Here is a 22,800-nt window from a genome sequence, read left to right on the forward strand (position 1 = left end):
AGCCGAGGCTGGGGACAGCGGCCCCTGGGCTGTTCGAGGACAGAGCCTCCCCGGCGGGGCCGGGGGCTGGCCCCGGGGGGCTGGCGCTAGGCGAGTGCAGCGAGCCGCCCCGCGCCGGCCTTCCCGAGCCGCGGCAGGGAGGCTGCCGCGCTGCGTCTGCTGGAGAGGGTTCAGGGCAGTTCTGGGAAGGCCTCGCCGCTGCGGGGTTTGCTTTGGCGCGAGGGCTGCAGCGCGTTCCTGTGAGCTCATGCTCTGGCTGCGCGGCAGCCGCTTACTGGAACCCACCTGTGCCCGGAGAGCAGCGGCCGGGTGCTGCCCGGGGCCGGAGCTGCGCCTGGGGGCCACGCGTCACCTGGGCACCGGGCCACGCGTCACCTGGGCACCGCGAGAGGACGCGTCCCAGGGGACAGGGCCACGCCGGGACTCGTCCTCTCGGGCAGAGAGGGCCCAAGGCGGGTCTGCCCCGCACGAAGGAGGGAGCACCGGGGCCCTGCCGTGGGGGACATTGGGCTTGGGCCGGGCTGGCGGGGTCTGCAGCGGGGCTGTGCTCCTGGCAGTGAGTCACCGAGGGGCTGGAGGGTGCCCCATGCCAGGAGGGCAGGCTGGGCCCCTCTGAGAAGCTATGGGAAATGAGGCGCTCTGGACGTGGGGCAGCACCTGGCCTAGCCTGGGAAGGGTGCCTGGGGCGGCAGGTACACACACATATGCCCAGGAGGACAGAGTCAGGCCCTCACCCTCCAGCGGTGCAAGGAAGCCACTACCTCCTGCTCTTTATTGCTCGGCCAGGCTAGAGGCTGGGGCAGCTCTGTAGGGCGTCAGGGCACGGGCTGGCCCAGGTACTCCGTGATGGGGGTGGAGAAGGCCGCGTTCCTCCGAAAGGGGGTGTCCGTGGTGCAGATGCTGGTGACACCCTGGAGGGGGAGGAATCGGAGAGGGTCACCGTGAGCAGCGCAGAGCCAGCGCGGAGGGCGCTGGGCAGGGCAGGGCGGCGGGGTGCTTACGGGCACGCGGTGGGCTTGCTCCAGCCAGTAGCTGTGGGGCTGCTCCGTGTAGCAGTCGTGGGGCTGTGGGTGGAAGAGGTGCAGAGCCCGTGAGCAGGGAGAAGGACATCCAGCTGCCGCTCCGTGCTCTGAGGGGCTCTGGCAGGCCTGGGGCTCCCAAAGTCCCCTGGCTGTTCCCAGTGCTGGGCAAGACAGCCGTCATGAGCTGTGGGTGGCCTGGGCGCTGCCACGAGCTGGGAGGGCGCCCTCACTCGGGGTGAGCCATACCTGGGTGGCAGGCAGCGGTGCAGGCTGAAAGCCCTCTGCACGGTAGTCCTGGTGCGTGGTGGAGATGGACTCCATGGGAGCAGGGGGCGGACAGATCTCCTCCAGCATCTCCTTCCTGCAGGGAGAGCTCTGAGGCTTGGAGGCAAGAGCTGGACAGGGCCCCCAGCACCACTCGGCCTCGGTGCCTTCGGATATACACAGCCCTCCCTCCAGGGTATTGCTCCAGGCCTGAGGCCCAGAGCAGCCGGCTAGGAGAAGAGGAGGGCTGGCTGGCGCAGTCCGGGTGAATTAAATGCCTCTGGGACTAGGGGACCACCTCGCGCTCAGGAAAAGCTGATGCCAGAGCATCATCCCCAGCCCTTCCTCACCTCCTGCCAGCTCAGCTCACACCTCAAGAGCAAGCTCCGGATCCTCTTCGTCCCTTTGCTTCCTCACCCCAGCTGTGCTCCCGCAGATCAGCTGGCCGGGGAGGAGGAGCTGGTCAGCCCAGGCCCAGCTGACCGACTCATACTCTCGCAGGGATGGAAAGCAGCAGAAAACACCCCAGGCCCAGATCATAGCTCTGCTGAGCCAGGTCTTAACTCTGCCAAGGTCCCTCCAGGACCACCGAGGCAGGCTGCTGCACTGGGGAACCTGCCTCCCACCCGCAGCTGGAGCCCAGCAAGCAGTGACGGTGAGGCCTGACGGTGGCTGTCCCGAGGAAGCGCAGACTTGCCTGTATTTCTGGTGCAGCATGACCTCCAGCATGGCTTCCCGCTGCCCTGCGGGGGAAGCAGGCACCGTCAGCCCCCGGGGCAGCCAAGGCCCCCCATGCTCACCGCCCCCATGGAGGGCCACGGCGCAGCAGGGCTCTGCCTCACCTCGTGCCGGGAGCGCAGTCCTCCAGGGCTGGCGGTAGGCGTCCTTCATGGTGGTGCTGTCAGCCAGCTGGGAGAGGAGCTGGCGGGTGAGCAGCCCGTGGTGGCCGTGCCGGTAGAAGAACGCCTCTCTGCCCAGCTCCGGCATTGGCACACGGTCCAGGTCATTCGTGGCTCTCTGGGAACAGACTACAGGGGCTGTGGGGAGGGGGCAGGAGGCAAGCGCAGTCTTTGCCCTGTGTTTGCTCCAGGCTTTTAAGCTTTTGACAGTCCCATGTAGCTCTGAGCAGAGAGGCAGGAGGTGGGCCCAGGTCCCCACAGGCAACGCTCCCCTCCTGCTGAGTTGCGCCACGTCTTAAACGTGATGACTCCTTGTGGTGTGGGCACCATCACATACCCAAGGCCACACCAACCCCATGTTTGCCCCAAGCATTGCCCGTCCACACAACTACCACAGCACAGGGTCATGCCCACACCATGCAGTCACCACCATGATGCGGTGACAGTACCCTCATTTTGGGCTGTGGCGTGTCTCCCCCAGGACCCTGGCATCAAGGCGCAACATCCAGCTGGGTGCCAAAGCCCAGTACGATGAGCAGCTCCCTAAAACAAGGTGCTCCAGGGCACCTTGCTGAGGAGGAGCCCCAGATGCTGAGGCTCGTTCTGCAAAAAGGAGAGGGTCCTTCCCGTAAGCTCTGCTCACCAGGAAAGCTGCAAAGGAGACACCTGCAGCCTGGGTAGGGCTGAGCCTCTCTCTGCCTGCCCAGGGTCAGACATCCCTGTAGAGCTACCAAGACCCCCACCAGGAAAAGCTGAAGGAGGCAACAGGTGCTCAGCCTGCGTGGAAAACAGCCCTGCACAGCCGTCCCAGCTGGCCTTACAGCTGGGCAAGCACTGCTACGGCATTAAAGCAAACCAGGAGGCTCTCTGAGCCTCAACACAGCTTGGCAGCAACCCCCGGCCCAACCTGCCCCTGCCAGGGCAGCTGGCACAGCAAGAGGGCATCCCCATTGCCCTGTCATGCGGAGTCACCACATGGTCATCGCCAGCTGTCGGGCTGCCAGGGCACACAATGCAACGCACCCACGGCCTTTGGGTGGCTGCCCTGGGATGCATCCAGTTCCCCATGCAAACTATTGCACAGGGAGCCCAGTTGCCCCAGGAGACACTCATCCCTCTGCACACACTTCAGCCAGTGGCCCACGCTTGTGCCGCCAGCCCAGCGCATATCGGACAAGCAGCTCCGCTCTGCGCTGCACGTGGAGCAGGGCCAGCAATGTGCCCCACACGGGCTCTCCCCCAGCAGGCACCCTCCTCGCTTTTGGGCGCTGCGTGTGCACTGGCCTCTTGATTATTCAGCCACTTCAGACCAAATATGAGCAACTCCAGTTCTGCTCTGGCACCAGCTCCATCAGAAAGAGGCCGGGTTAGGGGAGACCTGGGCCTGAGGCAGCCACGGTCTTTGTAAAGCGGACACTGATCAGCAGCAACGATGCAGGGAGAAGTTGGAGAAGAGCTGGCGAGGAGACTTGTAAGGATGCCAGTTGTTGATGCACTGGGTAAATATCCTGAGGGACAAGGCCCTCTGCATAACTGGGACATTCACTGTGGGCAGACACTGAGTGTAAGGGAAATTAGCCCCTACACACGGGAACCCCGTCTCCGCTGCTGACCATCACTGCTTTCTTGGTGGAAAACTGCCTGCTACATTTACCAGCTGCAGAAATCTAGGAGTGAGAAAAGTCAGCTCTTTCAGCTCTGCAGGAAAAGGTCCGGGGATGAGACTGACGCTAGAAAGCATCAGGGCAGGGCTGTCACGGCAGCACATGTGGTGCAGAGTCCTGAGGAAGTCTCAGCTGTGATTCTGTGCCCAGGTCAGGCCACAGCACTTTAAGATAGACATTGGCCAAAGGTGAAGCACGCAGAGTGCAAAAATACGAATAACGCAACCTCTGGGAAGGAATGAAGAGGTTCAGGTTCAAAGTAGAGTGAGGTTAGATGTGGGAAGGGTCTCTATGTGCAAAATAGGGAAGGGAATAAAGGCATCTCCTGACTGCACAGCCAGGACGAAAAGCTGTAGGTTCAGCCTGTGCTGAGGGAGAAGCAGGCCAGGCTTCAGGGGACATTTCACAGGAAAGAGTTGAAGCACGGGTGCTCAGCGGGAAGGTTACCTGGGGAGGGCTGCACCCTCCACCCCACAACTTTACATGCAGGCTAAACGTGTCAGGAATGGCTGGGCAGAGCTCCTGCTGCCTGGGCCAAGGACAAAGATGCTATTTAGAGAGCTCTGCCAACTCTATTAGTCTAATTTTGTCCTAGATGGCCACTTTTGGTCCACCTACTCTTCATCCAGCAGTGTCCTCTGGTCTGCACAGCCCTCTGAGCTCCCCAGGGCATTTGGATGCAGCAGTCGGGCTCAGCGAAGGGATCGGGGATCCTCCTCTCTGCCTTCGTTGCCCCCCTCAGTCCTGCTCGCCTCACCAGGGGCTACCGACTTGCGCTTGCTTTTTCAGCAACACCCTCACTAGAGCCCTGCTCCGTGGCACAAATACTTTCCTAGCTCTGCTGGAAAATGCCTGGCCTGACACTTCCTTGCATCGCCTCAGTCCCTGCTGTCACTACGGCTTCCCATTTTGTCAGCTTGTCACTACTCCATGATCGACCGCAACACTCAACCCTCTCTTCCGAAACAACGAGCTCCAGGTTACAGCTCTTGGTCCCTAAGTGCATGCCAGTGCATTTTGCACTATTGAATTTCATCCCATTTCTATCCTGCAGATCTCAAGGTCATCCAGGGAGCTCAGGCTTGGTCAAGGACAGCTATTTAAAGAGAGAGAGCTCATCCGGGGGTGCTGACAGGCCGTGCCCTGGTGTAGGCTAAGACCGAGGGTGCTGGCAACAGTGCATTCCCAGGGCCTTCCCTTGCCCCAGCTGCAGCCTGTGAGCACGAGAGAAAGCGCAAAACACAACGGCAGGCCTCCGCTAGCAAGATGGGGGGCCAGGGCACCCCATGGCAGGATTGGGGGCGGGCAATGGACAGAGAGGCCTCAGTACAGACTGACAGAGCATGGAGGGGACCTCCTCAGCTCCAGCGAGGCAGGAAGCACACGGTAAGCAAGGCTGACCTGGGCCAGCGTGCAGACCATAGCGTTTCATCTAACATACGAGCAGGGGCTTCGCGGCAAGGGGGTAGGAACGTGGCAGACTGCCAGAGCTGTCTTCGAGAAACATTTCGCACTGCTACGCATAGCACCTCCAAGCCAGTGTTGGGGAATTACCTCCTCCTGCCAGTTGTGGATCAAGCAACTTCCCCGGGGCGCGGGCTGGCTCGGCTGCTCCGTGGGCGCCTGTGCAGGGACGGGCAGCATCTGCCCGGGGCTCGGGGGCAGCTCTCCGATGCAGGGCCCTGCCTTTCCATGGCAGGGCGGCAGCGCGACCCCAAGGGGCTCCTTCCCGACCTCAGGGGGTGGCAGCGCACCAGCTCCGGCAGTCAGCGCCGGCAGGGCCTCGCTGGGTGTCTCGGCTGCGGCCGCGAGCGTCTTCCCGTTGCACGAGGGCTTCTCCTTGGGTCCCTCGGGCCCAGGCACTTTGCTGGGGGTGCAGACGGTGCTCAGCAGCCTCTCCCCGGGGTGCGGGACAGGCACACGGCCTGTCAGAGCCACCCTGTGCATGGGGACAAGAGGCGGTCACTGAGGCGAGGCGCTGGGACGCAGCTCCCCTGCGGTGTCACCCCTGCCCCGCTCTGCTCGCACCTCAGACCCTCCCGGACGCGCCGAGGTCCCTCTCTGGGCTGGGGGGCAAGGGACTCCTTTCCCTCTTGGGATGCAGAAAGCAGTGCCTGCTGCTGCGCCTCCGCTCCGGAGGGATCTTCCCCTCCGCACTCCCCTCCCCAACCTCCTCCCACCCCAGACCCTTCCCCATGCTGGGCTCTGCCCCCCAAGGTCCCCCCAGGCACAATCCTCCCAACACCCCGGCCCAGGCAATGTCCCCCCAAGGTCCCCCTCTGGCTCGCACATCTGCTAATGACCCCGGCCCTGTCCCCTGATGCCGCCGCAAGGCCGTGCCGCCCCTAATGCACCCCCAGAGCTCTTCCCCCTCAGTTCCCCCCCGCAAGGGCCCGTCCCCCAAATGCCCCCAAGGCCCCGCACCCCTAAAGCCTCCCTGGGCCCTGACCCCTAAGTGTCCCCCCATTGCCCCGCCCCCTAAACAGGCCCCCGGGCCCTGCCCCCCCCAAATGCCCCCTCCAGGCCCTGCCCCACCCTCGGGGGGTCTCGGGCCCCCGCCGCGCTCCCGGCTCCATGGCGGGACCCCCTGCTCCCCTCCTTCCTGCCTCTTCCCCGCTCCGTCTCCATGGAGACGGTAAACACCCTCCGCCCCGGACCCGCCCCCCCCACAACTCTGTAAGCTCATTGGCGGGGCCGAGCGCGGCCGCTCCTCCCATTGGCGGAGAGCCTCGTGGCGGGAGGGGACGCGGGTCCACCCTGTCCCCGCCCACTAAGCCCTGGCACTAGGCTGCTGCGGCAGGGGGCGGGGCTAAAGGGCGAGGGGGCGGGGATAGGGGCAGGGCAAAGGGGCAGGGCAGGAGAGGCAAGGGGGCGGGGCCAAGGGCAGAAAGGGGCAAAGGGGCGGGGCCAGGGGCAGAAAGGGGCAAAGGGGCGGGGCCGGGGGCAGAAAGGGGCAAAGGGGCGGGGCCAGGGGCAGAAAGGGGCGGGGCCAGGGGCAGAAAGGGGCAGAAAGGGGCCGAGGGCCAGGCCGGGGGGGCAGGATGGGGCCAAGGGCCAGGCTGGGGGGCAGCAGGGGGGCCCTGGCCGGCCCCAGCCCCCAGGGGTGGCCGCTCGCCCCTGCCCCTCGCCCCAGGCCAGGAAGAGGGGCCTGGCCCCGGGCCCTCGGAGCCAATGGCCGCCGGGGCCAGGGCCGGGGAGGAGCCCTGGGGCCCGGCCAGCGCCCGCAGGGCCGACGAGGCCGCGGGCGATATTTATAACAACAAGCGGCGCCTTCAGCCCGGCGCCCGGCCCGCGCCGCAGGGGTTCCCCGGGCGCCGCGGGGCCCCGCCGGGTGCGCGGGGCCGAGGCTTGGCTCCACCGCCGCTCGCGCGCCGCCCCGGCCTCCCCAGAGACCCCCCTCCCCGAAAGCAGTCGGCTTGGGCCGCGGGGGGGGGTGGTGGCTCCGAGCGTGCGGGGGCCCCGCGGGGGCCGGCGGGAGGTCGCGGCCACGGTTCTGCCGGGCCGGGCGGCTGCGGCCTCCGTCCGTCCGTCCGTCCTTGCCGGCCGCCGGGGAGAAGAAGGGCCCTTTGAGAGAGCGCGGAGGCGACTGCTGTTATTGCAGCGCTCTGCGGTGTGCGCCGCGCGCGAGGCCGGCGGGGGCCTCTGTTTTTCCTGGCTGGGGCCGGGGTGCCGCGAGCCGGGGAAGCGGCCTGCCCTCGGCTAGCCGGAGGCCCCCGGCGGCGATGGCTCCCGCCGCCGGGCGCCAGGCAGACGCGGCGCGTCAGCCCCGGGCCGAGCCGGCACCCGCTGCCGGAAAGGAGCCCTTGGAGGTGGCGGTCCAGGGGCTGGCGGCCCGGGGGTCAGGACCCCAACGGGACGGCCGTGGGGCGGCAGCCCGGGGGTCGGCACCCCAACGGGACGGCCATGGGGCAGCAGTCCGGCAGTTGGCACCCCAACAGGATGGCCATGGGGCAGCAGCCCGGGGGTTGGCACCCCAACGGGACGGCCGTGGGGCAGCAGTCCGGCAGTTGGCACCCCAACAGGATGGCCATGGGGCAGCAGCCCGGGGGTTGGCACCCCAACGGGACGGCCGTGGGGCAGCAGTCCGGCAGTTGGCACCCCAACGGGATGGCCATGGGGCGGCAGCCCGGGGGTCGGCACCCCAACGGGACGGCCATGGGGCAGCAGCCCGGGGGTCGGCACCCCAACGGGACAGCCATGGGGCAGCAGTCCGGCAGTTGGCACCCCAACGGGATGGCCATGGGGCGGCAGCCCGGGGGTCGGCACCCCAACGGGACGGCCGTGGGGCGGCAGCCTGGATGTTGGTACCTCAATGGGACGGCCGTGGGGCAGCAGTCCAGCAGTTGGCACCCCAACGGGATGGCCATGGGGCGGCAGCCCGGGGGTCAGCTCCCCAACGGGACGGCCGTGGGGCAGCAGTCCGGCAGTTGGCACCCCAACAGGATGGCCATGGGGCGGCACCCCGGGGGTCGGCACCCCAATGGGACGGCCGTGGGGCAGCAGTCCAGCAGTTGGCACCCCAACGGGATGGCCATGGGGCGGCAGCCCGGGGGTCAGCTCCCCAACGGGACGGCCGTGGGGCAGCAGTCCGGCAGTTGGCACCCCAACGGGATGGCCATGGGGCGGCAGCCCGGGGGTCGGCACCCCAACGGGACGGCCGTGGGGCAGCAGTCCAGCAGTTGGCACCCCAACGGGATGGCCATGGGGCGGCAGCCCAGGGGTCGGCACCCCAACGGGACGGCCGTGGGGCAGCAGCCTGGGGGTCGGCACCCCAACGGGACGGCTGTGGGGCGGCAGCCCTGGCTCCCGCTGGAGCTGCTGGAGCACATGTGGGCGCCTCGGGCCAGCTGACACATCCCCCTCCGCTCCCCCTCCCTGGCTCTTTTGGGAACTTGCGTCATTTGTGATAGTCTTTGGCGAAGGAACGAAAACAACCCTCCGTCCCCCGCGCGCCGAGCCCCTGCCCGCCCCACTCCCCAGACAGCCCCCGGGGCCTCCCAGCCCCACGGCCCCCCAGCCCCACGGCCCCCTTCTGCACCCTGCAGGGCTGGGAGCGCCACACCGGCGCTGCCCGCGGAGGGTGGGCACGTTTGGGGACTGACAAAATCAACGTGGCCAAGGACAAAACGCGGTTGCAGATGTTCATGGCCCAACCTCGTGTCCACCATCTGCAGAGCGTGGCGCTGGGCTGAGGGTCGGCCAAGCCGGTGGGAAGCGCTCCGGCATGGCCCCGAGCTCTCAGGTGGCACCACACGTCCCCACATCCCCAGTGGAGCCCGTGGAGGGAAACGCTGCACCGTGGTCCAAGTGCACAGCTCCGCAGACAGTTGCGTCTTCGATGAGGTCAGGAGAAGGAGCAACTCTTGTGTTTCTGACCTCCCTGCTCCGGAGCAGCAACCACCACCCTGAAACATAGCAATGTTTGCACAACATGCCCTTTTTTGGCTCTTCTGTGATTGCTTTCTCCACTGAGAGCTGCCTTGTGAGCAACACGCAGAGCTCCTCTCCTGCCAAGGTGCGTTCCTGTAGCCCTTGCTAAGCCCTGGGAGAACATGCACTGGTGAGCCGCTGCCCGGAGAGGCTGTTGCAGCTCCCTCATGCTGGGCAGCTCGTGCTGGTCCCCTCCAGCAGTCCTGTTGCGCTGCCAGCCTTGAGCCGGGCCCTGGGTCCTCCCGAGCCTTCGCCACAAAACACCCGTGGAGCCTCGGCTGTTCGCATAGCCACCCATCCACTGCCACCTTCCTCCTGTGCACGGGCACTGCTCAGTCCCACCATCTCCTGGGGATGCCTACCCATCTCTGGGATCTGCACCTCACTCTCAGGATCTGCACCCCATCCTCGGGATCTCCACCCCGTCCTTCGGATCTGCACCCCATCCTCAGGATCTCCACCCTGTTCTCAGGACCTCCACCCCATCCTCAGGATCTGCACCTCACTCTCAGGATCTGCACCCCATCCTCGGGATCTTCACCTCGTCCTTCGGATCTGCACCTCATCCTCAGGATCTCCACCCTGTCCTCAGGACCTCCACCCCATCCTCAGGTTCTCCATCCCCTCCTCGGGATCTCCACCCCATCTTCAGGATCTGCACCCCATCCTTGGCATCTCCATCCTGTCCTCAGGATCTTCTCACTGTCCTCAGGATCTGCACCCTGCCTTTAGGCTCTCCAAGCCCATCCTCGGGATCTGCACCCCATCCTTGGGATCTCCAAGCACGCCTGTCGCTCCCAAGGCACCCAGTGCAGGTGGTGCTGGACTGGCCCACGTCTGAGAGCGGCCCCAAACCCAGCCCCAGCTCAAGCTAAGGCAAGAGCAGTTCCCAGCACCAGCCCTTTGTGACTACAGTCCAAGCCAGGAATTACAGAGATAGGGGCACAACGTGGATGTGCTGTGTAATCCACTTATAATTATTATATACATACACTTTTAAAAGTGCCCCTCTCACAAACATCAATTTGGTATGAGACCAGACCAGCTGGAAGAAAGGATTTGAATGCAAAACTGCACCGGGGAGCTGCTAAAGGGCATTTCACTGGACGTCCCACGAGGCAGCATGGGCCACTGTGGCCTCGGACCCCCCCAGCCGCTCTCCCAGGGTGAGGGGAGCAGCAAGGACACCGTCGCAGGGAGCTGAAGGGGGTGTGAGCCCTGACGGGTTGAAGGTGACGCTCGTGCCCTCCAAGCACTGGCAGCCTGGCCAGCACGTGCCCGTCACCGGAGGAGGGAAGGAGCAATGTCCAGCCAGTGTTTTGAAAGTGAGTTTGCACCCAGATTCCTCATGCGAAAAAAAAGTGGGAGAGGACAGGCCGGCGCCAGCACATCGTGCCCGCAGGTCTCCCAGGGACGCTGGCGCTGGGGATTCGGCTGCAGTGCGCTGGGCACGGTTTCATCCAACCTTTGCACTCACTTCTGCTGGGGGAAAGGAGCCGTTTCCCCACCCACCCACCCAGCCCCGTGGGACTGTCAAGCCCTGAGGTCCAGGGCTCCCCTGCCTCCTGCTGAGCTGCTGCCTTTCGGGGCTGAGCGGGGAGCCTCGTGCCACGGGGCATCTCGCGAGGAGGAGGAGGAGGAGGAGGAGAAGGCTCAGCCGAGCCGTGGCGGAGAGGGGCTGGCGGGCAGGAGCCCCCCGTCAGGGGCTGCGCGGGGGCCGAGGATGCTAACGGGCTCGCGCCTGCGTCCCACTGCCGGCCCGGAGCTATTCTTAGCTCCTTGACGGAGGGGCCTGGAGGGCAGGCGGCGTGCGCCCAAGGAGCCCCCCTCGCTGGGGACCCCGCTCCGTCCGGCCGCTCCGGGCAGCCCGGCAGCGACCCCGCGTGCTGGCGAGCCGAGCCGCGTGCCGAAGCTGAACAAACCTGACATTATGCACGCCAGGCTGCGGTCCCCCGCGCGGCACCACCCTCTCCCGAGCGGCCGGGCCGGCGGTGCCAGGTGGGCTGCGCGCAGCGCCAGCCCCGGCCCCGCTGCTAAATATAGCGCCCGGCCCCGAGCTCGCGGCCAAGCAAACAGCCGGAGCGGGAGGCACGGCGCGGGGAGCGCGCCGGCGGCCGGGCGGCGCGAAGGGCTGCCGCGCGAGCGGGCGCGCGTCTGGCCTTGGGGGCGTTTGCACACCGTGGGGGGGCTTCCCGGGCACGGCTGGGGGCTCCTCCAGAGCCACCTCGTCCCACCCTGGGGGCTCTGCTGTCGCAAAGGTCCCCGCTGCCAGGTCCTCTCCAGGTGAGGAAGCCACCAGGGAGCTGCCGAGGGTGGGATGGGGCCCGTCCGTGTCCCTCAGGACTAGAGGGCAGACACCCAGAGCCTCGGAGCAGCGTCTCCCGCCTGCAACCCCGCCACCGCGGCCCTCCCCGACCCCCCCGTTGCCCAGCTCGCCGCCAGCGACGGAGAAGTCCCGGGGCAGCAGCAGCCCCTTCTGCACGCGCTGGGCCTTGGAGGGGGCGGCGCGGTTCACCTGGTGCACCCCGCGCTGCTCAGCGGCGTGCCCGGTCGGGTCGCGGGTGCTCAGCACCTCCGGCACCCACCGCGCCGGGCTGCCCGGCTGCCGGCAGAGCTGCACCGCCGCGAGGCCTCCTCGACGGGCAGGGGGGCACGTTCTCGCCCCCGGAGGTGGCCAGCAGCTCTGCAAACGAGACGGGGTGGGAGGTTTCCTTGGGGCGGCTGCAGGCTGGTCCCCTCCTCCTAGGATGCCCATGCACCCTCTGGTACCTACCTCCCCCGGGGCTTTGCCTCTTCTAGACCCCATCTTTGGGTTTCCACCTTGCCCCGTCCTGGGCACCCGCCGCAGCCAGATGCAGCCCCCCCACGTGCCCACCCCAGCCTCCCCAGCGGGCAGTGCCTTTTTTGCGGTCGGTGATGAAGACGTAGCCCTCCGCGTCAATGCAGCACACATCCCCAGTGCGCAGCCAGCCGCCGCCGTCCAGGGCTTCCCGCGTCTGCTCCGGGAGGCTCAGGTAGCCCGCGAACGCGTGCCGTCCCCAGACGCACAGCTCCCCGGCGCCCGACGCGTCCTGCCGGTCGATGCGGCTCTTGCAGCCCTTCCTCTCCTTCCCGCAACCGGGCTGTTGGGGGGCACCCGGCCCTCCACGCCCCAGCCGGCCCGCTCACCCGCACCGATCCAGCCCCAGCTCCTGCTGCAGCACCAGGCAGTCGGCCAGCCGGAAACCCCAGGGCGCTGAGCCCTCGCTGCGGGGACGGCCCGGGTCAGGCTTGCAGGGTCCACGGGTGCTGGGGGTGCCAGCCGCGCACGGAGCGCTGCGTGCTGGGGGCTTGCGTGGGCTCTGCCCCCCAGACCCACAGCCCTGCGCCAGCAGCAACCCGCGCGGGGGCACTGCTGTTCCCCTGCAGCCTGCGCAGAGTCCCGTGCCCAGCGTCGCCCTTGTGCACGGCCCCACGCCCACCCTCCCCGTGGGTGCTGCCTGAACCCACCCTGCCCACGGGTGCTGCCCTGTGCCCACCCTCCCCATGGGTGCTGCCCTGTGCCCACCCGTGCAGGTGCCCGGCACTGGCCCGCAGCCCCACGCCCCAGCCCAGCTCAGCAGCAGCCTCTTGGGCAGCAGTGCCGCCTTGAAGGCATCTTCCAGCTTCTCCTGCATCTTCTCCCAGATGCAGGGAGCCCTGGCACGATGCACAGTGCGAAGAAGCAGGCAATCGCCCCCCAGTTCTCCCCAGCAGCCCCACGGCCGCTGTCCGTGGGATCACCTTGAGAGCATCGGGCTGGGCGAAATACACGGTGCCCCCGACCCACATGGGCATCCAGATGTCCACGAACTGGGCGGCGACGTGGCTCAGGGGCAGGTAGCTGAGGGTCACCTCCCCCTCCTGCAGCCCCAGCACCTCCGCCAGCCTCTCCGTGGGCCAGGTGAGCTGCGGCGGGCACAAGCGTCAGGATGCATCCCCGGCGGAGCAGCCCCCATCCTCCCGCTGGCTGGGGTGCCCCAAGCCCCGGGACGGCGACGCTCACGTCGTCGCGACTCAGCACGACCCATTTGGAGGCGCCCGTGCTGTAGACGAGGGTTGGCTCGCAGCGAGCGCGTGACGGCGTTTGGCTCTGCCTGGCCCAGCTCCCGAACTGCTCCCGCTGCGGGAAGGTGACGGGTGAGGCAGGGGCAGGCCAGCCCCGGGGCGGTGACAGCGGCACCCGGGCGCAGCCCCCGAGGCGCCCACCGAGTACGCGTTGGGCAGCTTCGCTGGCACCGGCTGCCGGTATTGCACGATGGCCGTGAGCTCGGGCAGCAGCTCCCAGACCTGCGGCGAGGCCGGAGCGGGGGGTCGGCCGGGCACGGCGCCCTGCATCGCCCCGCGGCCCGGGCACCCGTCACCCGCAGGATCTTGCAGAGCTGCGCGCGGCCCAGCTGGGGAAGGAGCTGGGGTGACGCCGGGCGCGCTGCCCGGCAGGGACCAGCCGCTGCCCGTTCCCGAGGGGCGGAAACGCCGTGGCGGGCAGGGAAGCGGCGCGGGGACCCTCCCGCCACCGCGGAGAGAGGAGCCGAAGGCGCCCGGGGCTGGCGCGCCCCATCCCGACGTCCCGTCCCGTCCCGTCCCGGGATGCAGGCGCCAGGCAGGCAGGGTGGCCGGTCACGCTTTATTGGGGAGGTGGCCAGGGTGGGGAGGGGGGTGGCGGGCGCCGCTCAGCCCGGGGGCCAGCCCAGCTGCCGCCCGCCCAGCACGTGCAGGTGCAGGTGGTAGACGGACTGGGCGCCGTGCTTGCCGTCGTTGACGACTGTCGAAAAGAGAGGGCGGGGGGGGTTAGGGCGCGCGCCTGGCCCGCGCCCGCCCCCCCCCCCGCGGGACGCGACCCGGGGCCGCGCCGCCCCGACTCACCCACTCGGTAGCCGTCGGCCAGTCCCTCGGCCCGCGCCGTGCGGCTGGCCACCAGCAGCAGGTGCCCCAGGAGCTGCGAGCGAGGCAGCGAGAGGGTCAGGCGCCGGCGTCGCCCGGCCCCGGCCCCGCGCCGGGGGGACTCACCTCCGCGTCCTCGGGTCCCACGCGGCTCAGGCGGGCGATGGGCCGCTTGGGGATCACCAGGAAGTGGACGGGCGCCTGCGGGGCCACGTCGCGGAAGGCCAGGCACTGCCGAGAGAGCGAGCGAGCGAGCGGGCTGAGCTGGGTGCCCTCGGGGGCAGCCCCGGCCGGGGGGGGCTGCCGCTCGCCTCGCTGCCCCCCTCCCGCTCCCCTTTACCTGGTCGTCTTCATAGAGGATGGTGGCGGGCACGGTGCGGGCGATGATCTTGCTGAAGACGGTGGGCTGCTGGCCCAGCTCCTCGCCCGCCGCGGCCGCCCGCTGGGCTTTGCCCACCTCCCCGTCCTGCCCGCCGGGCGCCACGTACCACCTCTAGGGCACCGAGGCACAGGGAGGCCTTACAGCCCGGCCCGCCGCGGTCAGGGCCAGGCATGGGGCACGGGGACCCCATGGCTCGGGGCCCTGGGCCTGCGGGCAAGGGCTGGTGGGGAGACGCATGGGAGGGATTGCAGGGGGTGCAGGCAAGGTGTTGTGCAGGGGGTGCGAGCAAGGTGTTGCAGAGGGGGTGCATGCAAAGCGTTGCAGGGGGTGCAGGCAAGGTGTTGCAGGGGGGGTGCATGCAAAGCGTTGCAGGGGGTGCAGGCAAGGTGTTGCAGGGGTGCATGCAAGGCATTGCAGGGGATGCAGGCAAGGCATTGCAGAAGGGGTGTATGCAAGGCGTTGCAGGGGGTGCATGCAAGGCATTGCAGAGGGGGTGCATGCAAGGCGTTGTGCAGGGGGTGCAGGCAAGGCGTTGTGCAGGGGGTGCGTGCAAGGCGTTGCAGGGGTGCATGCAAGGCGTTGCAGAGGTGGTGCATGCAAGGCGTTGCAGAGGGGGTGCATGCAAGGCGTTGCAGGGGTGCATGCAAGGCGTTGCGGGGGGTGCAGGCAAGGCGTTGCAGGGGGTGCATGGCGGGGCAGCAGAGGGCTGCACGCGAGGGCTGGCGGGGGGGTGCATGCGAGGGCTGCCAGCAGGGCGCACGCCAAGGGTTGCAGGGAGAGGCCCGTCAGGGCTGGCAGGTGGCTGCGGGCAAGGCGAGGCCCGGCCCACGGGCGGCAGGGCCGTGCAGGTGCGAGTGCGTGGGGCAGCTGCGGGGGGGGGCGGTGCACGGCAGTGCTCACGCGCGTGCTGCATGGGGGCGCTGCGCGAGGAACCTGTGCACCTGCGCACACGCATGCGCCCAAGGCTCGGGGCACACACCCACGCGTGTCAAGGGCGTGTAGATGTGTGCGCAAGCCTACACCCCCCGCGTGTTGGGGCGCGCCCCACGGCCCCCGCGTCCCACGACCATGGGGGGGGGCGAGGACCGCCGGGCCCTCCTCCCCTCTGGGGTACCCACGAAGGCATCGCGGGTGGCCAGCGCGCGCCCTGCGCCCGCGCGCCCTTCCCGCGCCCCGCGTACCTGCCCCGCGCGCGCCCCCCACGCGCGCAGCGGCGCCACGCGCACCAGCCCCCGCGCCAGCGCCGCCATCGCCGCCATCGCTGCGGCCCGCGCGCGCCAGCCCCGCCCCGCCACCCCCATTGGCTCCCGCAGCTGCCACTCTCAAGCCCGATTCCGGCGCCTTAAAGGGCCCGTACTCCCCCACGCGCGACGCGCGGCCGGCATGAGACCGCGCGCAGCGGCACAGCCGCCATACGGAGCGCCTCGTAGGAGCTGCGGGCACCTAAGGCAGAGCGGGGCAGGCCGGGCAGCTTCCCCCACAGAAGAAAGCAGGCGAGACTCCCACTGGTGTCCCGCGAGCCTGGTGGCCCCGAGCGCTCCCGGCACCACGCGGTCCCCCCACCAAGGACGCCACGAGGGAACGCTGCCCCACGACCACTTTATTGGGGGCGAGGGGGGTTCAGAAGCCCATGCGGGGGCGCTTGCGGCGGGGCTGCGAGCCGGCCGCCGAGAGCTGGCTCTGCGAGGAGGGGATGCAGAGCTGGCTGGAGAGCTGGCTGGAGGGCGGCTCGGGCGGCAGCTCCGCGGGGCCCTCGGCGCACACGGCCAGGTAGTCCCGCAGCATCTTGCGCCGCTCCTTGGGGATGCCCCGGGAGCGCAGCGTCTGGGAGGAGAGCAGGGGCTCGGCGGGGGGTGGCGACGGGGGCCGCTGGCAGTGGGTGCTGCCGCCCGGCGCGGAGCCCCCCCAGGCCTCCGCGAAGATCTGGGGCAGCGCGTCGGGGTGCCCGGGGGACAGCGGGGGGCCCGGGGCCGAGCTGGGCGCCCCGTCGCTGAGCTCCGACAGCTCCGACTGGTAGGTGACGGAGGAGGTGAAGCTGGCCGACAGGCTGCGGTGCCCCCGCGCCTGCTTCTGCCGCCGCCGGCGCTCCCGCAGCGCCCGCTGCCTCTGCGCCACGTTCAAGCCCAGCCGCTCTTCCCACCAGCGGCTCCAGTCCCCGGCCCAGGCCGCCGTCAGCCGGGTGCTCAGGGCGTCGGGCCACGCCGCCGGCTCCACGGGCTGGGGCGAGGGCTGGGGGTCGGGCCCCGGGTCCCAGCGCGGGATGCAGCCCCGCTCCCGCATGGTGCGGCGCAGCTGCTGGCGCGCCTGCTTGTGCAGTTCGCTGGCCCCGGCCGGTGGCCCTAGGTCCTTGCTGGTGAAGAGGCGCTTCTGGCTGATGGTGGGGGGCCCCCGGGCCCCAGCGTGCTGAGGCAGGTGCCGACAGTCCCTGAAAAGCGCCTTCAGCCAGCGGCGGTACCGCGCGGTGGCGGCCGGGCTGGGCACAATCGGCGAGGGATGGGGGCTGGCACGGAGCTCCTCCGGGTGCTGGGCTTCCTCTGGAGCTGCTGGTGTGCCCACGTCCTCTTCCTCCTCGTTGACAATCACCTCCAGGTTGGACAAGTAGAAGGTCTCCTCCTCCTCCTCGCCACCAGAGCCGGGCGCGCTGCCCAACGGAGCCTCCAGCACAGGGGAAGCGCTGGGGACTGCCGCATCCTTGTCCCCACGGCTGGGAGCCCTGGGCTGCGCTGCGTCATGCGTCAGCGTTTGGTAGAAGATGTCCCCAGCCTCGGAGAGCTGGAAAACCAGCAGGGACTCCCAAGGTCCTTGCGCCTGCTGCACTGCCGCTAGCCCTGCGGGGACAGACAGGGGATAGCCACCAGCCACCGAGGGACAGAGGAAGGAAGGTAGGGCAGCAGCTCACGCTGAGCCCCCCAGAGCAGAGCCAACCTCCATCAGGTTGCTCAGGGCCCGGCCCCATCGAGGGCTGAGGGTCTCCACGGATGGAGGTTCCCTCTCTGGGCCCTGCTCCAGGGTTTAACTGCCCTCATGGGAGATACATTTCACTCAATGGGAATTTCCCTGCGTGTGACTTGTACCACTGTCCTGTCTTTGGCTCTCCAAGGCGGCCTTGGTGTCTCTCCAAGCCCACGAGGCCACCGCCAACAGCAAGGAGACCTCTTCGTCGTCCCTTCCCCAGGCTGCCCAGCCTGCCTGCTGCTCTCAGCCTCCCCGGCCGCCCCGATCCCCAGCCCCTCGGCACTTTGGCTGACCTCGCTCCTGGGCAGTTAATTTCTCATCAGCTCCAGCCTGCCCTGGCGCGTGGAGCTGCTCGGGATTTTGCTTTTGCCTTTTCCAGCCCCATGCCAGAGCCCTGCAAGGGCTGTACCCTCCCCACCACCCCCGGGGCTGCCCAGCCGTCGCCCGCCCAGCAGGGAGGCAGCTTTGGTGCAATGTCCTGCCCCGAGACCCGCACGCCCCCAACTCGTGGGACACCCACCAGCAGCTGGGGCGCCGAGGCGCTGCTGGAGCAGGTGGTGCCGGTGCGGGAGCTGCGTGGGCAGGTGCTGCAGGCAGCCAGAGATGCTGTGCAGCTTCTGCGGAGACCCGGCAAGCTGGCAGGCCGACTTGCTGCCCCCTGTGGAAGGATGTGATGACATTGCTCAGTGATCCCTGGTCACCACATGGCAGCTGGCCCCACTGCCAATCAGCACAGGAGGCGGGCAACCCCTTTTCTGCCAGGCCTGGCACCCAGAGGATGCCCTGCCCCGGCCAGGTCTGCAGCACACAGCACCCCCAAATCGCTCGCAGCCCCATCTCTCACCTGTGTATTGCAGCAGCAACAGCTCCTGGGTGTGAGGCGCGCCAAGCAGCACCTTGTGGCTCCTGCCGGGGCCCCCTGGCACCACGTGGGCAAACAGCGGGGGGTCCTTCATCATATGTGCCCACTTCAGCATGGGCACCAGCGGCAAGCGCTCGTCCATCACGTACACTGCAAACTGGGATGGGGCACGGCTCAGTGGGGCTCACACCAACACCCTGCGGTAGCCCCCACCCCGTATCAGCTGGGGACCCCCGTCACTTTCAGGGCTCACCACATGCTGGTCTCCCTAATGCCCAGGTGCTGGAGGAGGTAGCCTGGGAGCCAGGGCTGTGCTGGGGGTCCCCCCGAGCTGCCACCCTCCATGTCCCGCGACTGACCTGGGTGGCAACAAGGTGCTGGGAGGGGTGGGCCCTGCCCAGGTACATGGGCAGCACCACGCGCTCGCCCTGCTGACACCCGGCTTCCTCACCCACCTTGAAGAAATCAAAGTGGCATCTCCCAGGTGCCTGGAAAAGCGAAGCAGGATGCCATGAGCACGCAGCGGTGGGAGGCCCTCTCCTGCCACCCACGTCCAGACAGGCTGGCTGGCCCTGAGGCAGCCCCGCGCTGATTGCCTGCTCACTCCCAGGCTCACCCGCATGTCCAGGCACTGCAGGCCGGTGCGGTCAGCACAGCTCAGCACCCGCGGGTGGGCAGTGAACTCGCTCCAGCGCCAGGGTGAATGGTCCCGGAAAAACATGGTCTCGGGGTCCCGGCGGAGCTGCTGCAGCCTAGGGGAAAAAGCCACTGCTGTCACAGCTGGGCCTGAGGCAAGCGGAGAGCAGAGGCCAGAGCTGTCTCTCTCCCAAGGACCACATCACCACCCCACTCCTGAGAACCAGCGGTTTGTGCTGGCCCCCTCCAGCCTATGTGCCCGGCCTCACCCCGTCTCCACGCTCCAGAGGTAGACAGCTCCGCTCTGGGTGCAGACAGCCAGCTCCCCGGGGAGATGAGGGCTGCGAGAGAAGGGCAGGGCTTCACCACGGGGGCAGTAGCACCTGGCCCCAGGGAAGAGGGATGCAGAGGCAGGTGCCGAGCCCATCCGCTACGCCCCGTTCCCCAGGTGCCTACCTGACCGTGAGGCAGGAGGCAGGCACGTTGGTGCGGATGACCTGCAGCGGGGTAGGGGCAGCGCCTGTCCTGCTCCGCACCCTCCAAACACCGCAGTGATAGTCTGAGCGGACACCAACAAAACCTGGTGCAGGACAGAAGAGGCATGTTAGAGGGAACAGCCCTGAGTGCAGGGGGAGCTCCCCGCTCCCTCCCTGACCTGGGGCTGGACGCAGGGTGCCTCCACTGAGGCTGGGGGACCAATCCCAGGACCAGGCTCACCTTCCCCGTCCATCTGGGTGGCAGCCACCTGCCGGATGCGTCCGTTGAGTTCAAACTGCGCTGGGGAGCCCCGGGTGCGGGGCACCTCACCCAGCACCACATCCTGAAAATCTGGGGTGCTGGCTAAGGGCGGTGCGACACCAAACTGCCGTGGGGACACCCCCCCAGGACCCTTGGGAGAAGGATACAGAGGTGGTTCATGGCCTGTCCTCCAGGGTACACCAGACAGCCCATGCGTGTGCCTGCGTCTTCGGGGGGCAGCCAGGCCAGCGCCCCCCCCGTGGAGCTGTCGTCGAAGAGCAGGCTGGCCCACTGCAGCACCAGTTCGTCGTGCACGCAGTCCGCCAGCAGGTCCACCGGCACCTCAAACAGCCAGTCGCGGCACAGGTGGGAGAACCAGCGGACGCGGGAGGTGAGGTGCTGCTGGGGGCAGCCGCTGCGGAGACAGCCAGTGTCAGGCAGGGCAGAGCCAGGCAGTTCATGAGCACCCACTCTGGGTGCAGAGAGTTAGGGCAGGGGAAGCCGGAGCAGAAAACAGGAGCTCCCCACTCCTCTCCAGGGCAGGCGACACTCACTGCCTGGCCTTCAGCCGGTTGATTTCCTCAATGAGGGATGTCATCCGGATGGTAGTGTCTCGGGCCTTTCTCTGTAGGGAAGAGACGGGGCAGAGGTTGGGGCTGGCAGCTGCAAGGCACAGGGTGAGGGGCAGCACTGTCACCCCTGGAGGGACACTGACCCTCAGCTTGGAGTTGCCCAGGTAGAAGTTCTTGTGCAGCAGCTGCCCCAGGGAGCCAAACGCATCTTCTGGGTGATCCACAAAGAAGTGGCCCAGCTGTGCAGGAAGGACAGAGCGAGGGTTAGGATGTACTGGGGTGAGATCAAGGCGCTGTTAGGAGACCAGGCTCCCCTCCCTGTGCTCAGACATGTTCCCTGGCTCCAGGGAAGTAACACTGCCCTGCAGCACTGTCAGTGGAAGAAATGCCGTAATAGGAAGGGCAGGGTACTGCACTTCTGCGTAACCCCACGACTCCAGAGGAACCCCCAGGGTGCCAGGCCAGCCTCCTAGAATAGGCAGGTCTTCAGCAAGAGGCAGTGTCCAAGATCTTACCTGCTTGGTGAAGTCGAGGGCAGCTCCAGACTTGCCTGACCGGAGTTTCCTGCGAAGGACCCCACGGTAAAGGATGTCCTGAGGCATGAGTGAGGGGACCCAGGAGCCTGCAGGAAAAGGGCAGGACTCGACTGGTACTGCGGCAGCAAGCCTTAATTTCCAGGAAGCCGCGTTGGGTACAAAGAGCAGAGAGACCGGACAGCACTGCTGGGGAACAGCTCACCCACCCCCAGCAAACACCACTGGGGCAAACGCCAGGGAGAGGGGAGAGCTGATGGAGATAGAAGGGCTGGAAACCCAAACCTCGGAGCACCTCGGAGCAGCTTGGGATGAGGGTCTGAAGGCAGAACAGGGAAGCACGCCTGAGGAAGCACGTCCCTTCCCACCCCCTTCCAGCCTGCCCTGCAGAGCCCTCACTCGCATTGGGGGGTAGGAAGGGCACAGCAGCGACGTCAGCAGGCTCCCAGCTCTCGCCCGTCCTGCCGCAGCGGGGCGCAAACGTTGTCTCAGCCTGGAGAGACACAAGGTGAGACACAAGCCCGCGCCACCTCCCTGCTCACCCCCACAGTGCCCCAGTGCAGCTCACGTTGGCTGTGCTGCCCCGTCCCACTCCCTCCCTGCCAAAGCACCCGGATTCGGGCTGCAGACCCCGCACACAGGGCAGGGCTGGAAACGCAGGCGGAAGAAGCTGCAGCACAGCTCCTCTTCTTTGTGTGGGGCTCTGACCCCCCCACCCGACACCCCACCACACCAGATGCCCCCCACCGCGGGGCAGGACGGGCTCTGCCCGTGGCCTCACCGCGTGCAGGCCGGGGCAGGCGTCCAGCAGCTGCCCGTACTCGCCCCAGCCAGCTGCCGGAGCGATGCCCCCCTCTTCTCTGGGGGGACCGGCGCCGAAGTAGGAAGGGAAGAGGGTGGCCGGGAACTCCATAACGCGCCTGGCAGGAGACAGACACCCAGCTCGGAGGCGGCCCCGGTGCTCGGCCTGCTCCCCGCGGCGTGCCCCACGGCGCCAGGCACCCCCAGGACGGGGGCATGGGATTGAGCCAGGGCAAGAGCCCTGGGGGGGGGGAGCTGTACCCCAAGAGGGTGCAGGGGGTGATGGGGAAGGGGCTGCCCAGGGCCGGGGGGTTCCTGTGCCGCGGAGAGGCTGCAGCTGAGGAAAAGGCTGTACCGGACGGTGCTCCGTGCTGGGGGGGGCTGAACTGGACTATACTGGGAAGGGGGGGTGATACACCAGAGGTGAGACTGTTTTGGAGAGGTGACCCGGGCCTGGAGTGTGGGGGGGGGGGGTTTGCCGGGGGAGCGGTACCGGAGAGGGTGCTCCGTGCTGTATCGGACACGAGACGATACTGGAGAGGATGCCCCGGACCGGCACGGCTGTACCGGGGGGGGGGGGGGGGGGGGCTGCTGCACCGGGGGGGGAGGGGAAGCAGCCTGTACTGGGGGAAGGGGCCGGGCCAGGGTCAGGGGGCCCGAACCACGGCCGGGGGGGGGCCAAACAGGGTCGGGGGGGGGGGGTTGTACCAGGATGGGGCGGGGGGGAGTCACCCTACCCGGTCGAGGGGGGCCAGACCGGATCGGGGGCGCTGTAGGGGGCCGGGGGACCGGACGGGACCGGGTCGGGGGGGGCCGTACCGGGTCAGGGCCGCTGTACAGGGTCGGGGAACCGGACCGGGGGGGGGGGGTGTACCGGGCCAAGGGGGCCGGGGCGGGCCGGGGGGGGGCATATCCGGGTGGGAGGGGGGAGGGGCGGCCGTACCGGGCCGGGGGGGGTGGGGGACACACGTACCGCGCCGGGGTCGGGGCCGGGGGGGGGGGGGGCGGGGCGCTGCGCGCGCAGCTCCGCGCGCCGGCCGGAAGCGCCCAGCAGCGGCCGGACCCAGGCGGCGGCGGCAGAACGGCGCCGGCGAGAGCGCGGCGGCGACCGCGGAGCGCTGCCGCCCCCTGGCGGCCGGA

General features: G+C 68.3%; 3 protein-coding genes across 6 annotated transcripts; all 3 read right to left on the reverse strand.

The window, feature by feature from the left end:
- Window positions 1-715: 715 nt before the first annotated feature.
- SPAG8 (sperm associated antigen 8) lies at window positions 716-6,494 on the reverse strand. The gene is made up of 7 exons (XM_068927167.1): window positions 6,385-6,494; window positions 5,404-5,788; window positions 2,129-2,303; window positions 1,984-2,029; window positions 1,269-1,383; window positions 1,002-1,064; window positions 716-911 (listed from the first exon to the last, which is right to left on the reverse strand). Exons 1-7 carry the CDS (start codon window positions 6,423-6,425, stop codon window positions 816-818), a joined length of 921 nt encoding a protein of 306 aa, XP_068783268.1. The 5' UTR covers window positions 6,426-6,494; the 3' UTR covers window positions 716-815.
- Window positions 6,495-13,929: 7,435 nt separating this feature from the next.
- Window positions 13,930-15,822, reverse strand: HINT2 (histidine triad nucleotide binding protein 2). The gene is made up of 5 exons (XM_068928791.1): window positions 15,745-15,822; window positions 14,522-14,674; window positions 14,308-14,412; window positions 14,164-14,236; window positions 13,930-14,062 (listed from the first exon to the last, which is right to left on the reverse strand). Exons 1-5 carry the CDS (start codon window positions 15,820-15,822, stop codon window positions 13,971-13,973), a joined length of 501 nt encoding a protein of 166 aa, XP_068784892.1. The 3' UTR covers window positions 13,930-13,970.
- Window positions 15,823-16,145: 323 nt separating this feature from the next.
- Window positions 16,146-22,696, reverse strand: LOC104145795 (TATA box-binding protein-associated factor, RNA polymerase I, subunit C). Of its 4 annotated transcripts, none has more exons than XM_068928317.1 (15): window positions 22,634-22,696; window positions 21,641-21,779; window positions 21,259-21,352; window positions 20,842-20,948; window positions 20,470-20,565; window positions 20,309-20,379; window positions 19,922-20,169; window positions 19,734-19,844; window positions 19,473-19,596; window positions 19,286-19,357; window positions 18,997-19,132; window positions 18,740-18,868; window positions 18,363-18,537; window positions 18,039-18,176; window positions 16,146-17,391 (listed from the first exon to the last, which is right to left on the reverse strand). In XM_068928317.1, the coding sequence occupies exons 2-15, from the start codon at window positions 21,770-21,772 to the stop codon at window positions 16,184-16,186; spliced, it is 2,841 nt and encodes a 946-aa protein (XP_068784418.1). In that variant the 5' UTR covers window positions 21,773-21,779; window positions 22,634-22,696; the 3' UTR covers window positions 16,146-16,183. The 4 variants fall into 4 exon arrangements, with proteins under 4 accessions (XP_068784418.1, XP_068784417.1, XP_068784419.1 ...); XM_068928316.1 differs by having other exon boundaries at window positions 21,145-21,352; window positions 22,634-22,655; XM_068928318.1 differs by lacking the exons at window positions 21,259-21,352; window positions 22,634-22,696 and having other exon boundaries at window positions 21,641-21,746.
- Window positions 22,697-22,800: the final 104 nt, after the last annotated feature.

Source organism: Struthio camelus, chromosome Z, assembly GCF_040807025.1.
Source record: "Struthio camelus isolate bStrCam1 chromosome Z, bStrCam1.hap1, whole genome shotgun sequence".
In the NCBI taxonomy this organism is placed as follows: domain Eukaryota; kingdom Metazoa; phylum Chordata; class Aves; order Struthioniformes; family Struthionidae; genus Struthio; species Struthio camelus.

What these genes read in the sequence shown, in the direction of transcription:
- SPAG8 (XM_068927167.1), bottom strand. Translation starts at nt 6,425, where the DNA reads ATGGAGCCGGGAGCGCGGCGGGGGCCCGAGACCCCCCGAGG. An exon ending in GGGCCCGAGACCCCCCGAGG is followed by an intron (nt 5,789 to 6,384) that starts GTGGGGCAGGGC and finishes CCCCATGCACAG; the next exon opens with GGTGGCTCTGACAGGCCGTG. An exon ending in AGCAAGCCCACCGCGTGCCC is followed by an intron (nt 912 to 1,001) that starts GTAAGCACCCCG and finishes CTCCCCCTCCAG; the next exon opens with GGTGTCACCAGCATCTGCAC.
- HINT2 (XM_068928791.1), bottom strand. Translation starts at nt 15,822, where the DNA reads ATGGCGGCGATGGCGGCGCTGGCGCGGGGGCTGGTGCGCGTGGCGCCG. An exon ending in GGGGGGCGCGCGCGGGGCAG is followed by an intron (nt 14,675 to 15,744) that starts GTACGCGGGGCG and finishes TCGGTGCCCTAG; the next exon opens with AGGTGGTACGTGGCGCCCGG. An exon ending in TCCTCTATGAAGACGACCAG is followed by an intron (nt 14,413 to 14,521) that starts GTAAAGGGGAGC and finishes CTCTCTCGGCAG; the next exon opens with TGCCTGGCCTTCCGCGACGT.
- LOC104145795 (XM_068928316.1), bottom strand. Translation starts at nt 21,772, where the DNA reads ATGGAGTTCCCGGCCACCCTCTTCCCTTCCTACTTCGGCGCCGGTCCC. An exon ending in CCCTCGACTTCACCAAGCAG is followed by an intron (nt 20,566 to 20,841) that starts GTAAGATCTTGG and finishes CTTCCTGCACAG; the next exon opens with CTGGGCCACTTCTTTGTGGA. An exon ending in AGCACCTTGTTGCCACCCAG is followed by an intron (nt 18,538 to 18,739) that starts GTCAGTCGCGGG and finishes GCCCCATCCCAG; the next exon opens with TTTGCAGTGTACGTGATGGA.